We start from the raw sequence: 18,101 nt of genomic DNA, 5'->3' as shown, positions 1-18,101 counted from the left end.
CCCAGATGCCTGGTGCCTGGCAGAATGTACGTGGAAAGATAGAACATGCTCTATCTTTTTCTGGGGAACGGTACAGTAGGTAACTTGATAGTCCTGTTTAGATCTTTTACAAGTATGCTTAGGCAATGCAGCTTTTCAAGACACGTACGACACTTCCATGTTTGGATCTACAGTTCAATAGTAGAAATATACACAAATTCTAACAAACTATGTTTTCTGTCATATAGAAACTTGACATCCAATTTGATATAATACTTGCCATATCTGTTCTATATAGGCATCTTAATACAGAACATGCGCTAGATGATCGCAGCACAGCTCAGTGCCGTGTACAGATGCAGGTGGTCCAGCAGCTGGAAATACAAGTAAGTGGGGAAAAAGTACATTCTCAGTTAGTATATTAGTAATATAGGAAAAAATAAAATTGCATCGCATTATACTTTTATCATAATATGTTGTTTTTATTTCAGCTGGCAAAAGAGAGTGAAAGGTTACAAGCAATGATGACGCATCTGCACATGAGACCTACAGAACCAAAGCCCTTCAATCAACCAGTAAGATACCCTTATAATCAGAACCACCATCCATTCTCCTTTTGATACTAACTGGTTGTTCATAACATAGCATCTGATTTATATTTTTTTTAGCTTAACTTGGTCTCCAGTGCAACCCACACCAAAATGTCTCCGGACAACTACCCAGATGGCTTACCTCAACCTCCAACTTCTGCAACAGCCCCCATCACTCCAATGAGAGCAGGTACTTCTGTGATCAGCTCATCAAGTCTACCTAGTATGGGACCTGTACGAAGAAGAATAGTGGATAAGTTCAACACTCCAATATCCTCAGGTGAATAGTGCTTTATTTTACCCCTCAACGCTACTATTTTTTAAATGCGTACAGTATTGTGCAAATATTTTAGCCAAGTGTGGAAATATTCTGCAAACCAAGAATGCTCTCAAATAAAGAAGGGTTTATGTTAAAGGAAATCTACCAGCAGGATCAAGGATTGTAAAACAAGCACTGACATACTGGTGTGTGCCCCCTCTGGCAGAATCTGCTCTTCTTTTAGCTTTTGATGCCCTGATTTTTACAAGAAAATGCTTTTATAATGATGCAAATGAGCCTGAGGGGCTCTGGGCTCCATAGGTGTTAATGGAGCCTGGAGCCCCTCGGGTTCTTTTGCATAATTTAAAAAACTTTTTTTCTTAAAGACAAGGGCATAGAAAGCTTAAAAAAAGTGGATTCTGCCAACGTATAAGTATGCTTGGTTTACAATTCTCGAATCTGCTGGTAGATATCCTTTAAGTGTTTATAGAAGAACAAGATAAATCTGAATCAATCACCCTTTAGTTAAAATCAATCTGTCTCTTCATGTAATCCGAGATAAACTTGATGGACTACTTTTTCTTCTTTATGCTGAAAATAGTTCTTAATGACATTTACTGTATGTTTGGGGTTGTTGTTCTACTACAGGATATATTTTTAACACATCTACTTTGGAAAGCATTCTTTATTTTCAGTAGTTTTCCCACACCTACCTAAAACTTTTTCACAGTGCTGTACATTATATTTTTCGATATGTATCCTCTAACTGATGTATTACAGGCCATTTTATCTACAATTACAAAGCCTTGAATATGTTTTCCTTGTATTTACTGTTGTGCATTATAAGAATAGACACATTGCTGTTTGTTTAAATGTGCAAAATTCCACTTAATAGCCTTCTATCTGTCATGCTCCCTAGTAGAAAATAATGGACTTTTTCACAACAGTATTTAAGGAAAACTTCTAAGCAAAAGCTAAGATTTCCATATTTACTGCAGTTAACCCCAATTCCACATGATACTCAGAGGCTGGAATTTGAGCTGATATATGCAGGGTATTTGCATGGATGGGTGGCTTTATTTGTCTTTGAGTCTCCTTGTTACATGGAGGGAAATGATAGTTGCCAGTGAATTACTTTTCCTGACTAAAATAATGGCTCTGTTGGGCTAAGTAGTTAGAAGTAGACCATTTTTAGTATCTTTTATTTATAAAGCTCGAACATATTGTGCAGAGTCCTCATTTTGTTAGTCAGCAAATACATTCACTGGGACTAGCTTGTTCCATCCATGTCAGTTCTGCAGGCACAGAACCAGCTGTACAGTGTGAGGACCCCAGCATACATCTCTACATTCCACAGCATCCTGGACCCCGGTGAGTGGGACATAAAACTGTAATTTTAAGGTTGATTGAAAATGTACTTAAATACGGTAAAGACAATTGTTGTACATTCCCATTCTCGCTGTTTAATAAATTGTGAATATACACTAACAGAAGTGTGTGTTTCTCATTTTTAGAACTTGCTCAGAATCATGAGTTTTATAAAAATGCTGAGGTGCGCCCACCTTTCACATATGCCTCTCTTATCAGACAGGTAAGAACATAAAAGTTAAATGTATAAGTTAAGTATACTTAAGAGGATCCTATCACATAGGAAATTTAGTCCGTCTGCTCTATTCTAAAGCAGAAGGATCTAAGCATAGTTTTGTAAGAAATGTGTAAATTGTATGTTCTTCATTTGAACTTTTGCTCATTCCGAGCATAGCAGCTCCATGAGTGGTTCTACCCTGTGACTAACAGTGAGTGTGTTGCCATCAAGGGAAATCTACCATTAAAATGAAGCATGATAAACCGGGGATACTTACTCATAGATCCAGGCACTGTGACTGTGATAGTCTTCTTATATTTGTTATCCATAGCCTCCTTCCTTCTAAAATAAACGTTTAAAATTGTACTAATAAGCCTGATGGGTTTTTGGAGGGGTTACTAGAGCCCCTTCGTGCTGTAGCTTCTCATGCTCCACCTTTGCTCCCTCAGCACTTCATCCCTCTCACTGCAACAGAGGAAGTTGGTCTTGGAAATGCACAGCTGCTAATAAGATGTTTTTAGGGTCCACTAAGAGAACCTAAGAGCACTGAGGCATCTTTATCCAGCCACTGAGTAGGACTGCCCATTAAGCCTAAAATGAGATTTAGATTAACCATTATAGTGTACAGTATTATTGTTTTACAGAATATAGTCCGTCAACACTGAGCCCAGCCCTTCCTGCTCTATAACATGATGACTGCTGGTCATATTCTATTTTTTTTTAAGTCTTAGGTTTTCTTTTACACATACTTGAAATATTAACCACTTTGCACTCGGTTTATTTAACAGGCTATTCTAGACACACCAGACAGACAGCTTACTTTGAATGAGATCTACAATTGGTTCACTCGCATGTTTGCATATTTCAGAAGAAACACAGCCACATGGAAGGTATTGGAGACGTCTAAACTTATTGTTGACTTGTAGGGTTTTGTAATTGATTTCATATGCAATAAATCACAGTATTCACAACCTCAGTAATTTTGTATGTTGGATAAAATTGCAGTAACATTTTGACATTAAAATACCATGGGGCACATTTACTTACTCGGTCCAGTCGCGATTCAGCGGCGGGTTCTCTGACGCTGATTAGGGTTCTGCTGGGATTTACTAAGGTCCGTGCGCCGATATTCACCAGGTGTCGCTGCTGCGCCGAGGTCCGCCGAAGTTCACCTGCTTTTTTCTGGTGTATGTGAGTGCTTGATTTTGCGACACAAATGGCTTTTTAAATTCTGCGGTTTTTCCGAATCCTTCGGGTTGTCCGGTGTCCACGCCCCCCGATTTCTGTCGCGCGAAAATCGATGGCGTGCGCCACAATCCCGTGAAATACAGCGCAAAGCGGAAATATTCGGGAAAAACCCGACGGATTCGCGGCTGCGGACCCTTAGTAAATGTGCCCCCATGACTTAAGACCAACCAAGTACTAGTCTAGTGCCTTAAATTTATATGCAGAATTTATAAATAATGAGGCATAATTTGTGTGAAAAAGCATATTATAGAACTATTCTACGTTAGAGGAGTGTGCTATTGAAGACTTATAAATTCCCTATCCTCAGTATATGGGATTAGATCATTGGGGCACCAAATTTACCAATTACAAAAACAGGGGTCCCTTTCAAATAAAGTAGTAGGTTAAGAGTTGTACTATGGCTCCTCTTATTTCTGTGTGACTGTTGGAGATAGCTGAGCATTGTACTTGGCTATTCCTCCCCAATGGATAAATCTCCCTGTCCCAAGTCGCAAGGGCTCACTTTTTCTACTGTCATAAGGGCTGTGGAGTCGGTAAGCCAACTCTGACTCCTCAATTTACCTAACTTCAACTCCAGCTCCACCGAAATGGTGACCAACTCCACATTCCTGTTTTCCTGGTCCCTCTGGCAGTACTGAGATAAAAATCTTTCCCAGTGACTTATTCCTTTGATCTGTATCAGAGGAGCTTCACTACTGAGTACGAACATAGTGCAGCCACATTACTCTAAAAGCCCAGAAGTGGATGCACAACCCACACCGATTGGCCACATACAGCTTGTCAAGCCATGAGTTGCGGTCCGCACCCTGTTGACAGTCAATGAGTGTTTCTATGAATAATGGAAGTGTTCATTGGTGCAGAAGGCTGGGTGGCAACAAGTGCAGCTGAGAAGTCCTCACTGTTCCTAGCTCCTCTCCTGCCACTCCACTCTGTGTCCTGACACTGGTAGTATGTTTCAGGGTATGGATACAGAGCAGAACCACCCAGTGGAGCAGGTCAGGACCCAGGAGTAGTAAGTACCTGTACTGCTGTCAAGGTCCTACCTTTTCTGGCGCAGCTCTTCTCTGGGTTTTAACGCTGATGCATATAACCAGTGTGGGACACAGAGCTGTGTGGCACATGGAGAGAAAAAGCTGCATTGTGTTGCAGAGAGCAGAAAAGGAGCTAGGAAAGGAGAGGATTTATTTAAGGGGTCTTCAATATTATTATCTGCTATTGAGTCTCCGTCATTATCTGTCTGCTCTGGGGGTCTCTCCATTATTATCGTTGCCTGCTCTGGGATATCTTGTATATATGCTAAGTTGTCTGAAGTAAAAATTGGTGTGGGATAGCAAAAAGTCACAAATTTGGTACAATCAGTATGGGGCTTGCCACAAGATTTGAATGTGACATAACATCAGAAAGAAAAAGCTCTGCATTTCTGTATGATCCTAGTGTGGCATATGGAGGTACTGGAGACACCACATAAACCTCTTACTTTGGAGCTTGTATAATGTGTCAGGAGAGCAAATTACTGATAAATGTGTGTCAGTAGTAGGAAGCGTGAGAATGCTCATAAATAAGCCACTCTGCAGAGTCGCACCTCTGGCCTTAGAAATGGATTAGTTGTACCTGTAAAATAGCTGTACTTTCTTTACCACCATTGTCCTTATCTCTGCTGTGTATTCATTTCCTCCCCTTCTCTTTCCCCCTGCTTCTCATTCTTCCTGTAGCCCACTCCCTCCCTTCTGTCTGAGCTCTGGTTGCCTGACCCCTTTCTGACCTCTCAAATTGCTGTTAATGTTTTAGCCTAACGAATTAGTCTCTCATCTCCAGCCAGGGCTTAGAATGAGAGAAGGGGCGCTGCTTTGAAATTGGGGTCATATCATTTGAGTGTGGGAGTGTCAGGAAAGGGTGGTGATATGCACGTGTTGCCATCTTTGCCCTGCTATTAACTCCTTGGTAATCAGAAATGGCAGCTCATGAGACTCTTTAAAATGTTCTCTGTTGATTAGAGGCAAATTAGTTTGAGTAAAAAGAAAGCCGAATATTTCATATCAGCTACTTGCTGCATTTGTCTCTGGAAATACACTGTCACAGATTAACCCATGCCCAACAAGCTCCACAGTTATTCGGTCTATAGTGATGTCTCAGGTAAATGTATAGGCTAATTGGTTTTCTATAAATAATGACATTATATCTGGTGGGGTTGAAATATAAAAATGAGGCAGAGGGACCAGAGTAAGTATGCTGCCAGCACAGAGTTGTAAAATTGCTGATGTTAATACAAATGATAAATGAATAAGTGGCCTAAATACTTTATTCTTCTGCAGAATGCAGTTCGCCACAACCTCAGCTTGCATAAGTGCTTTGTGCGCGTCGAGAATGTGAAGGGTGCCGTGTGGACGGTAGATGAACTGGAATACCAAAAGAGGAGACCACCAAAGATGACAGGGTAAGTTAGTAAAAATAACACTGACGGTGTAAAAGAACGTCCATTTATGGAGTATTACTTGTGGAGAAACAGATTTCATGTTTGTGTTTTCAACCGGACATCACTTACAGCTCTCTTGGTGGCACGCTCATATGTTGTGTTCAATTAGGTATACCGTATATACTCGTGTATAAGCCGAGTTTTTCAGCACAAAAAATGTGCTGAAAAACGTCCCATCGGCTTATACACGAGTCACAACGAGTTAAAAAATACTTAAAAAATAATAAACTTATATATTCACCCTTCGGTGGCCCCCGATGTCCTCTTCTGCTGCGCTGCTCCCCCGATGTCCTCTTCTGGCTTCCCGGCGCCTCTTCTGCCTTTTGTACATCGCGCTGGCGCCGCCATTGCTGTCTCCCGGGCGCCGCTGATGACGTCATACTAGGCGCCGCCCGGGAGACAGCAATGGCGGCGCCCAGCGTGATGTACAGAGGACGGACGCGGAAGCCAGAAGAGGACCCGCGTGGACATCGGGGGAGCAGCGCTGCAGATCGGGGCCACCGGAGGGTGAGTATATAAGTTTATTATTTTTTTAATGCTGGGCTGGGCTGTATACTACTGGGGGCAGGCTGGGCTGTGCTGTATACTACTGGGGGCAGGCTGGGCTGTGCTGTATACTACTGGGGGCAGGCTGGGCTGTGCTGTATACAACTGGGGGCAAGCTGGGCAGTGCTGTATATTACTGGGGGCAAGCTGGGCAGTGCTGTATACTACTGGGGGCAAGCTGGGCAGTGCTGTATACTACTGGGGGCAAGCTGGGCTGTGCTGTATACTACTGGGGGCAAGCTGGGCAGTGCTGTATACTACTGGGGGCAAGCTGGGCAGTGCTGTATACTACTGGGGGCAGGCTGTATACTATAGGGGGCTGGCTGGCTATATACTGGGGGGGCGGTTTGTGACCAATCCATTTCCCACCCTCGGCTTATACTCGAGTCAATAGGTTTTCCCAGTTTTTGGTGGTAAAATTAGGGGTCTCGGCTTATACTCGGGTCGGCTTATACTCGAGTATATACGGTATATGTTTGTTCTTAATAGATGTAAAACCACATTAAAACTTAAAGGGAATTGGTCATGGGAATTTGGGTCCATTAGCAACATGTTATCCAAGACAGCGGCAAGATCACAATAATGTCCTTGTATATTCTGGTAGATTCAGTATAGTGCAGAAAAAGAACCTTCAATACTGCAATCAAAGCTCCTGTAAGAAGTCACAGGGCGGAAAAGAATCATACTGGAATGTCCCTTCCTTGTGGCAGTCTCTGAAAGTAGCTTATGATGATGTACTAGTCCTATGGGACATCATTCAACCAAAGTAGGGTCAGGCCATCATCTCACTCTCCTGCATAATAGGTTGATGATGGCTTGTGGGCATAAATCCTCATGACAGGTTCCCTTTAAAGGTTATGTGTCAATTTAGAAAAAAATTGTGTTAATGTAAACACATTCAGAGTGGTTGTGGAATCGGTACAGTATTTTTTGTGGGTCAGACATTGGCTGCGGGACCTCAAGTGGGCTTACACAAGACATTACAAAAATGGATTTATGGAGCATGGAACTGATATTTGATAACCATGTGATACAAAGCAATAAAGACAGGTATAAATATATCTCTGTATAAATAAATCCAAAGTAAAATAACACAAATTGAGAACATTTCATTAGCCAGTTTATGAAATTGTACATCAATAAAATGCATACAGTACATTCATAGATTAACCCACCATGACCGTAATAAATATAGAAAAAGACATAGAAAATAATAGAGACCATATACATAGTGCTTCTGGAATAAGACAATCATAGATATATTCTGACCTTATAGAAAGGGAATTATAATAAAAATAGGCATGTTGGCATTATTAGCATGAATAGAGTATTGTATATGAGAGCTGTTAATTTGAAACTACTCATGGTACAAGATTGGAAATCGTGGCCCTCACTGGTTTTGTTCAGTTTGAGGTTAAAGGAAATCTACCATAAAAATCAAGCATGATAAACCTGGGACATTTACTCATAGATCCAGGCATTTCTTTTCCATGGACTCCTTCCAGCTAAAATTGAAGCTAATGATGCTAATGAGCCAGAAGGTTCTCTGGGGGGAGGGGGTTGTTGTGCTGTAGTTTTACAGTTACACTGTCAACCCCGACTATTCCTTTAGCACTTCCCCCTTTCTCTGATTTTTGTGATCTCACACAGTGGGAGGGGAGAAGTGCTCCTACATAATGCAACAGCGAGTGAAGCTAGAACATAGACGTCCTTTGGTATCACCTCACAGAATCATTCAGGCTCATTAGCATAATTTTAAACGTTGATTTTAGAAGGAAGGAGGACGTGGATAAGAAATATAACAAGATTGCCACAGTCATTGTGCGTAGACCTATGGGTACGTGACCTTGGTTTAGCATTCTTGATTATCATGGTAGATTTTGTCCGAGAGTAATAAAAAATTGCGAGGTGACGGGAGAAGGGGCTACAAAAAAAATAAATGTGTCCATCACCGCAGTCCCTCCGCGAAAAAACTCCACTCGAACACCTTCTGGGCGGCCAGGCACACCCACCCCTCACCATTTCTCAGCACCTGATACAGTACTGGGACAGGTGATGGGTCGTTGTGGCCGGTCGCCTGGAAGTTGCCCAAGCAGAGCTTCCGTGCCCCAGTAAACAAACACACGAGGAGCGCTGGACAAGATGAGTAAACATTAATATTACGTGCAGCCCCTCACCATCCTTCCAGACACCTCACAACATTTAAAGGAAACCTACCACTTCTGATGGTAGGTATTAGCTGTAAACAGCGGGCACCAGCTCAGGGTGAGCTGGTGCCGGAGCTTACCTTTGTTAGTGTTTTAAACCGCTATATTGCGGTTTAAACACATTTTGATTTACAGCCCCGAGGTAGCTTCGGCGCTGCGCACGGCCGTGCGCGCGTGACGCCTCCGGCACTTCCTATGGAGGCACGCGCAGCGCCGAAGCTACCTCGGGGCTGTAAATCAAAATGTGTTTAAACCGCGATATAGTGGTTTAAAACACTAACAAAGTTAAGCTCCGGCACCAGCTCACCCTGAGCTGGTGCCCGGTGTTTACATGTAATACCTACCATCAGAAGTGGTAGGTTTCCTTTAATTATAAATATAGAAAGAGATGACGGCACTCACCGGTTCCAAAAACATGAAAAGCGTCCTTTATTGGTGGGGAAGCCTGCAGGGGGGTAAACAGACAGGTTCCGGCAGCGGGGCCGTTTCACGCACTGTGGCGCTTTCAGTATCGTTGGGGCTGTGCCCGCCAGAGACTTTTCTCCATTTAATATGGTTTCCTTTAATTAGTCTCAGACAACCCCTTTAAGAATGAATGATGCAATCTGATCCACTATTTCACTATGTAAAGGAAAACTTGTGAAGTCAGGTATCTGCAATTTATCTGGCAATGGAATCTATTATAATTTGACAAACAGATCAAAAAGTTATCTGTTATACCCCTCATGCATCTTATAGAAACACAAGCTATGACAAACAGTCTGCGCTTACTCAGGTACAGCTGTCCCTTATAAAAATGAACAGTAATATAGCTGCTATGCCATGAGGAGCCACCCTACTATAGCATGTTTCTCCCTGCTTTATTGAGTATTATGTCTGGGCACTTGTCATGTTTTCTTCATTGGAATAAAATAGTAGGTTAATTAGTATTACATTAAAACTGGAATAAGTACATAGAAAAGTGTTTGCCTGATGTAGGGAGGATAAATACCCTGAGGCCCTCTGTACATGATGAGTGTAGATTATTGTTTGCACCTTGTGTGTCATCGATCACCCGCCATAGACAACTGAAAAAGAGTGCCCATGCCACAAATTAAACTTGTGTGGCTCAAGCTGTCAACTCGTGTATACGGCTGTGGTATTCACAGCCTTGTGCATAAGCCCAGAGAAGAGAACGGGTTTGTGTGCTGGCTATTGAAGCAAAGACTAGAAAATGTGCTTGAGGGATTAAATTTAGCTTTACTAAGGAAAACAATATAAAGCAACATATTCAGCAATCAACATACTCAACAATCCTGTATAACACCAACATAGAATCTACTTTGTAACATGCTATGTTTTGACACAGGTTCCAGCAAGAATTATAGTGTCACACCATGCTTTTCCAGCAGATGGCAAAAGAGTTACATGTCCACAAATACACATAAATTGAGTTCATCTTAGTCACATGAATATGCTTTATTTTGTCTACATGTTAATGATCATAATATCAAAGAATATTTATATAGAGATGGGTGACACAAATGCCTGGGAGTGGCGAAACATGTGGGCATTTACTCCCCCTGCCCTCCCTTCACCTGCTTTCGGATTGCTTGCAGACATTACTGTGTTTTCACCAGTCATTCTATATGTCCTTTGTGATACTGGACAGGATTAAGGGGTGTCCAGGGACATTGATTTAGAGCTGTTTTTGTACACATTTAAGTGTTTTTAAAGGAAATCTACCACTTTACCAAAGTAACAAACACCTACACATGCTCACCTGTCCTCCTCTTCATCTTGATTCCGGCTGTGGTCTTTGCCAAGTATGACACGTCGGGATCGCCTAGAAAAGAGACTTAGAAAAAGCAGGCCAGAGCGTAGGGATGAGATGTCTGTCAATCTAGGCTGCTAATTATCCATGCACCTCCCTCTCCCAGCACGCCTCACCTCCTTCCATATTGGAGAGGGAGGTGACATCACACAGGGAGCATGCATAATTACCAGCCCGGAGCTCCGGATATCTCCTCCCTGCACTACTTTTTATAAGTCTCTTTTCTATGTGATCTTGGCATGTCAAGACTAGCGAAGACAAGCGCTGGGATCAAAATGAAGAGGAGGACAGGTTTTTTTCAAACGTTTTTACTTACTTAATTTTTATAATACTTCATAGTATTTTACTATTTATTGCAGGAGCCCAACCCTTGTTAAAAATATGATTTCAGGCCTTGGCTACGGAGCTTTAAATGCAAGCTACCAGGTGAGATGAAACTTTTGTGATGTGGATACAGGTTTGTAAACCTGTTGACTATGCAATATACCAAAGAGATCAAAATCCAGCGCTTTTACTTTGGTGTGTGTGTGCGTGGGGGATGTATTATCATGTGTCAGTGAAAATATCTGGCATCCCACAGCATGCACCTCAGTATAGGGTGCGGTCACATGTACGGATATCGCTGCATTTACAAACGCAGTGTTAGCGTACGGGGCATTGCCATGGTCGCAAATATGTTTCTATGGAAATGCAAGTGATTGGTAGCCTGAGCCCGGTGTTTGGCATTGTTTTAACCCCTTTCCGACATTGGACGTAGTGCTACGTCACGAACAGCAAGGACCTGCCGCATCGTGGCGTAGTACTACGTCCAGCTTAACACAGTGTTGTTCAAGCCAAAAGTTAAAAACACTTAATAAAAACATTTTTAATAAAAAGAATTCATTAAATAAAGTGAAAGTCCCCTTCTTTCTACATACCTAATAAAGTACAAAAAACACAAAATCATGAAAACTCCACATATTTCGTAGTATGTGGGGATTTTCCTCCTTATTCATTACAATGTGCGAACCGCACATTGTAATGAATAGGTTAAAACGAGACAGGTCTTCGGAAGACCCAAGGCTGTCATGGCAACCAATCTCCGCTCCCCAATGATGTCACGGGCAGCCCTAATCTTCGCCATGCGTCGCCATCTTTTTATAGCTGCTGGCAGCTTTGCCGGCGGCGATGTATGGAAAAACACCCGTGACCGTGGGTGTTACCGGTAAGTGTTTGCTGCAATATGCAGCAAAGACTTACCGGCTATGGAGAGGGCTCAGACCGGTGATGTGCTATTACGTCAAGGGTCGTTAAAGGGTTAATGCAAGACACCGGTTTCTGTTTAACGATCGCATGTGTTTCCATAAAATCGCATATGCAATCGGCAGAGGCCCGTCCTTATACACTAGCGCTGTGTTTGTAAACCCTAAGGGTGCTGTCAGAAGTAAAACTTTGGGGCAGATTTATCAAGTGTCTGAAAGTCAGAATATTTGCAGATGCCCATGGCAACCAATCACAGCTCAGCTTTCATTTTACCAGTTCTCTTGAATATTTTAAAGGGGAGCTGTGATTGGTTATACAGAGTGATTGGAGAAGCAGAATACTGGTATATGTAAAATCCAGACAGTTAACAGATAACATGTTATGACTAGTGCTGGGAAATGTCCCACAGCTAAACTATGAATGTAGAAAAGACTGAACTCTCAGTGAAAGCCCAGTGCAACAAAGTGCATCTTATTTTACTACAGGGTCCTAGCATCATATGTGATTATTGATTTCTCATGCACAGTATAGTCTTTAATTTCTATAATGTATATTTAAACAATATTAGTATAATACAATAGAATAGTATACATTTTCACTCCTTGTAAATGTGTAAAATTACTCATGCAACATGGTAGCTTAGCATGTATCCCTTGTCTTGTAGTGCTGGTATCAAGGGTTTTAATCTGGGACTACATCTGCATGGAGTTTCTATTCTTTCCTTGTATTTTTGTGGATTTTCCCCTAACTACAAAAATATAGTTAAGAAGCAAACCTTAGTTTGCACAGGAGATGAATGCCTTTACGAGAGGCACTGACTTCACAACTCTCTATGCTCTTTAAGTCTTTTTTGTGAGAAAAGCATATTAGAAATGTTTGTTGCTGTTGTACTTCACTGTTAACTGTATTTGTTCTGATCCAGGCAGCACTTGCAGAAAGTAGTTTCCCTCTGCTAAACAGCCCACCACTGCACAACAGTTCAGGCAGTGGAATCCATGGTGGGCATGATGACGTCACCAGCACTGGGGAACCTGGAAACAGTAATGAGAGCAGTCCACGCCTTTCTCCTCAATACAGGTGATAAATCTAGCAATAGAATCAGCAATTGTTACAGTAATTATCATTGCATTAAAACATTAGGAAAATTGTATTGGTGGCGGACAAAATTTTAATCCTTACTCTTTTTTTATTATAGCCAATCGGTTCATGTCAAAGAAGAGCCAGCAGAAGAGGATGTCAGACCTGCCTCTCTCTCAGTTTCTAACCAGAACACAGCGCTACCAGAAGACCATGACTTGGAACCAGAGACAGCTATGGAAGACTTGTCCTCATAATTTTAGTGCCCAAGTATTACCTCCCTTGCCCCAAAGTCCAGCACTTCCATCAGAGACCAAGTTGTCCCTTGAACCCAAACTTTACTCTAATAAAACTGAATGAGACTTGAACGTGACTATTTTCAACCCCATTGGGTCTTCCTCAGTCTGGCAGCACTGCAGTGACTTATGAACAGAAGAGGGATGTTCCACAATCCTTTTCTCATTAAGAAGATATGGAGTGGGTACTGATACTACATGGCCAGAGATTAATGGCAGAAGGGGACTCCTGTGTTCTTACCCCTTCTCCACACTATGGAGGTAATGCCTCCTTTAAAAGATGGTTCAGAGGAGCATGCCTGGACTTCTCTCTCCGTCCCACTAAGCATGCAAGACTGGGTGTCCCTCATTAAATTACCCTTTCTAGCTCTTTTTTTCTGGTCACTTCTAAAGGTACCAAAAACCCAGACTTTGTTATTTATTTTCTTTGCTTGTTTTGGAACAATGTTACTGCTGGCATTCCTCACACAAACATGAGCATATGGTACGTAGGTTAACTGATGAGTTTAGACAAATTCAAAATACCAGCTTAAAACATCCAGAATGCACGCTTCACTTGTAGACAAATGCATATGTGGAGGACTATCAAAAGCAGTGTTGTTTGTGCCTTGAAGGGAATATGTGCACCGTGAAATAGGACAAATGCTGCTGCATTTGTCTACAGAAGAAAACAAAAACAAATGAACACCAGAACTTATCTCTTCTAAAACTTTCCAAATATTTTTTTATACTTGTTCAAAATAATCCTCCAGGAATGGTGCACACAAGAGTTTTAAACATAATTATGCCCATTTATTCATAAGTTGCACACACACAGTACTTAAAGGGAAAGTGTCATCAGAAAATGATCCACTGTTTAAATCACATTTTTATGCTAAAAATATTGTAAGGATTTGGGCGGTTTTTAAATTTGCTATGTCATTATCTATATACATTTTTTAAATCTACAATCTTGCAGATTTTATATCCAGCCACAAAGGAGTTTTCCAGCATCATATTATTGATGGCCTATACTTAACTGAGCTGCAGCTCCCAGGTTCCAACCACTACACAGAGCATAAAGTTGTGCTTCGCGCTCCATTCTTTATGCTAAATCCATTGCTGGTGGCAGCCAGATCAGCTAATGGCCAGATAACTAACCAATTTGATAATGATTACCTACCTACTGTAATTGAAAAATTTAAAAAAAACTAAACACAGTTTGACATAGTCCATAGACCTCTCTAAAGTAATTTCATTTTTATCATGGGCAAAATTTCAATTGAAGATTACAGGTAAATATGGATAACATAGAATCCGACATTAAAATAGGTAACAGTCACAGTTTACTTCTTCCCCCTCCCTCCATAAGGATCACTGCATAGATCACAGAGCATTGCTAGAAAATCCCCAATAAAATAATTTGTCACTCCCTATTGTATATTGTCCTCTATAGTATCTGAGGCTGTTGTAAAGTATATAATTAAATGCTGGAAACAGATGAGATGGCTGTTCCTATAATCATGTAAGAGAAATAGATTTAAAAAAAAATATTGTGTCAATGTTGTTTTAATAAGAGCAATACATATCGGTGATACATTCCCTTTAAGGCCCACATAGCTGTCGGTAGTAACAGTGTTGTATGTTGCTAGATATTTTTGTATAGGGATATTTTCTAGTGAGATCCATGGCAGAGTGATATCTAGCCTCATACAGTGTACACTAGTGAACATAGTACAGTTTTCTGTTTGATGAATAGAGTTCAATTATCAAGACCCATTCAGAAAAATCTTCCAACAATGTGGCTACATACTAAGAATGTTACGTTATTTGGGACCAATAATGTTTCATATGGTGGACAAAATCCAGTTCTGCATATGACTTTTATGTTGTCACATACACATGGACATTTACATATAAAGCCACTGCACTTACACATAATGTGTTATAATTTCCCATCACTTGCCTGTTAAATGTTTGAAAAATTGCTTCCCTTTTTATGTGCATATGACCTCACAGAATTTCCCACAGCTCCTGTACAAGTGAAGGGTTATAAGGACCTGTGTGTTAGTGTGCTTCAACTTCTAATGCCTCCCTGACCAAAGATACCTCTTCTTGCCAAATAAACCAAAACCACCTCTTACTTTGGCTTTATGGTCCTGGTACAAGTATGGAGGTTACCCCAAGCCAAAGTTACTTGTGTATCAGCAACATTTAATGAGACTGACTCTATGTCATTCCCCCATTTGCCCCATGATAGAGCCCAATCTCACCCCACGCTTTATGTCATTGATCTATATATACATTGTAAGGCTTGGTGATGCATAAGCTGCTGCCATCCTGCACTTTGTGCAAAAATTTGTTGACTTTGTGTATGTGTGTAGACGACAAGGCTAGTAAAAGCATTCATTTTAATTCTAAAGAAGTCATATCATAGCTTGAATGCGAGTTACACGCCGATGTATCCAGAGACGCCAAGCGTGAAAGTTGGTGGACATACATCGATTTTATGTTTTTCAACATGATCAGCATTTTAAAATGTAAATGGCATTGTGTGTGTACACACTGCAGCCCATACCAAGTCCGTTCCCATGGATGTTCCCATATGTTGTGTCATTATGCTGCTGGTGGGTGGGAGGAGGAAGAGAAGAGAAATGGCAGAAGTTGTTACCTCATCAGTGCAGGGGTCTCTGTATAAAAGATCCAACACTGTGCCAGCTTCACGTGTGCGCCTGGTACAGAATCCTTGTGTACAATAGGTTCTAGGTGCATGAAAAAATATGTATGGACATTGGCATATAAAATGCAATAAATATAACTATGTCACAACTCTGTTACTTTTATAAGCAAAGAAACAAGGTACATTTAATATATTTTGGGGTCTTTTTTTACATCTGGACATATGAACATGAAAAAGGCTTTCTGTATGCTCCACATTTAAACATTATTCTTTTGCCTATATACCAGTGGTGGTGAACCTATTGCCCTCTCCGTGGGCAACCAGGCCATCACCAAAGAGGATGCATGGTATCTGCATGGATTCCCAGACAGCCCAGGACTTGCTGCGCATAGTGCTATCTCAGCACTGCCTAAGACTACAGGAGGAATGAATAGGTGTGGGCAGATCTAGATTATCATTGTAGCTCTAGGTCTGAGTTCTACTATATTGGTGTTCTCAGGATACTGATACGATTGAAAGCTATGACAGAGAAGGGAGAAAGAAGTTACTGCTAAAACCTCCATGTTGGCATTTTGCGATAAATAGAATGGGTTTTAGTTATAGTTTGGGCATTTAGTCGTTAAAAGGTTCGCCATTAGAGATGATCGAGCACTAAAATGCTCGGGTGCTCGTTACTCGAGCCGAACATTTCCCGATGCTCGAGTGCTCGTTTCGAGTAACGAGCCCCATTGAAATCAATGGGAGACCCGAGCATTTTTCAGTAAAATTACAAACTGAACGAGCACACTGAAAGAACACAGTGCAGAACAGATTGCAGATGTTCGGGAACATCTGCGATCTGTTCCGGAGACACGCGTGCAGAACGGTGTTCTCCGCAATAGTATTTGAAGAACAATATGTGTAGAGAACAACTTGCAGATGTTGCCAAACATCTGCAATGTGTTCTTCACACATATTGTTCTTAAAATACTATTGCGGAGAACACCGTTCTGCACGCGTGTCTCCGGAACAGATCGCAGATGTTCCCAAACATCTGCAATCTATTCTGCACTGTGTTCTTTCACTGTTTTCTTCAATTAAATGATTAAATTAAATGTTTTAATTGTATTTTTTTACTGTTCTTCACTTCTTTTTTTTTTAATTAAATGCTCGTTATCGAGCAGGGCAAATACTCGTCCGAGCAACGAGCCAGTCCGAGTATGCTAATACTCGACCGAGCATCAAGCTCGGACGAGTATACTCGCTCATCACTATTCGCCATCATTACTATATACTGTGGTACATTTACTAAGGGTCTGCGGACCGCATTTCCGTTTCTCGCCTCATTTAACAGGGGGTTTTGGCGCAATCGCGCTGACTTTCATGCAACACAAATCGGGGCCGTGGCTGTAGGACAACACGACTGATTCGGACTAAGCGCAGGATTTAAAATTCAAATTGTGTCTTATGCACTCACATACACCGGGAGGAAGATGGTGAACTCCAGCGGACCTGAGCAGGGAAGCGACACATGCAGGATCTCGGGCGCACGCTCTTGTTGATTTCGCACCAGACTTCATCCTTGTCGGACAATGCACCTCGGGGATCGCGCAGGGACCGGGTAAGTAAATGTGCCCCACTGTGTATTTCCTTTGACATCGTGTCATTCATATCAGACTATGGTGAGCAAGTTCATGGTGAGCAAGTTAGCTTAACTATATGGTTCTGGAGTAGGGGAGGAAACTTGTGTAACAGGGGTAAATCAACACAAATAACAGGAGAACATGAAACATTAATGTTCAAGTTGTCCTCAGTTGACCAGGATCCTAATATTGCAGAGCAAATCCTTATTACGAGATTTTCAAGACTTTAAACCTTACAATGTCTGAGATGAAAATGAAAGGGGGTCATCTAAGCATATCTGTAAGAAGAACTCTTACTCTCTGACCCTGGTCAAAAGTCTCTCACTCAGCTAAGCCAGTTACTGTACTGAAGTCACTGTACTGAAGAGATGCAACCATGTCAAAACAATGCTGTCTATAGTTGGGAATATGTTCCTTCTGTAAAAAATATACTAGTTTGGCTTTAATCCCACATAATTTCATTAGGCTTCCTGAAAGTCAGGCTTGTTGGTGAGCTGGCTGCCTT

The 18,101-nt window shown here is 41.5% G+C and overlaps 1 protein-coding gene across 2 annotated transcripts in view; it reads left to right on the top strand.

The window, feature by feature from the left end:
• Positions 1 to 16,123, top strand: part of FOXP4 (forkhead box P4) — a 28,191-nt gene extending 12,068 nt beyond the window's left edge. The window contains exons 9-18 of one of the 2 annotated variants that reach the window (XM_072137360.1): positions 278 to 365; positions 471 to 554; positions 648 to 849; positions 2,122 to 2,199; positions 2,343 to 2,419; positions 3,202 to 3,303; positions 5,974 to 6,095; positions 11,060 to 11,126; positions 12,865 to 13,019; positions 13,138 to 16,123. In XM_072137360.1, coding sequence (XP_071993461.1) covers positions 278 to 365; positions 471 to 554; positions 648 to 849; positions 2,122 to 2,199; positions 2,343 to 2,419; positions 3,202 to 3,303; positions 5,974 to 6,095; positions 11,060 to 11,126; positions 12,865 to 13,019; positions 13,138 to 13,276 — 1,114 coding nt within the window. In that variant the 3' untranslated portion in view covers positions 13,277 to 16,123. The remainder of the gene's footprint in view (positions 1 to 277; positions 366 to 470; positions 555 to 647; positions 850 to 2,121; positions 2,200 to 2,342; positions 2,420 to 3,201; positions 3,304 to 5,973; positions 6,096 to 11,059; positions 11,127 to 12,864; positions 13,020 to 13,137) is intronic. The other variant, XM_072137361.1, reaches the window with a different exon arrangement.
• Positions 16,124 to 18,101: the final 1,978 nt, after the last annotated feature.

This window comes from Engystomops pustulosus, chromosome 2, assembly GCF_040894005.1.
Source record: "Engystomops pustulosus chromosome 2, aEngPut4.maternal, whole genome shotgun sequence".
Taxonomy (NCBI): domain Eukaryota; kingdom Metazoa; phylum Chordata; class Amphibia; order Anura; family Leptodactylidae; genus Engystomops; species Engystomops pustulosus.
Note: the sequence above shows the minus strand (reverse complement) of the source record. Positions and strands in the feature narration are given on the sequence as shown.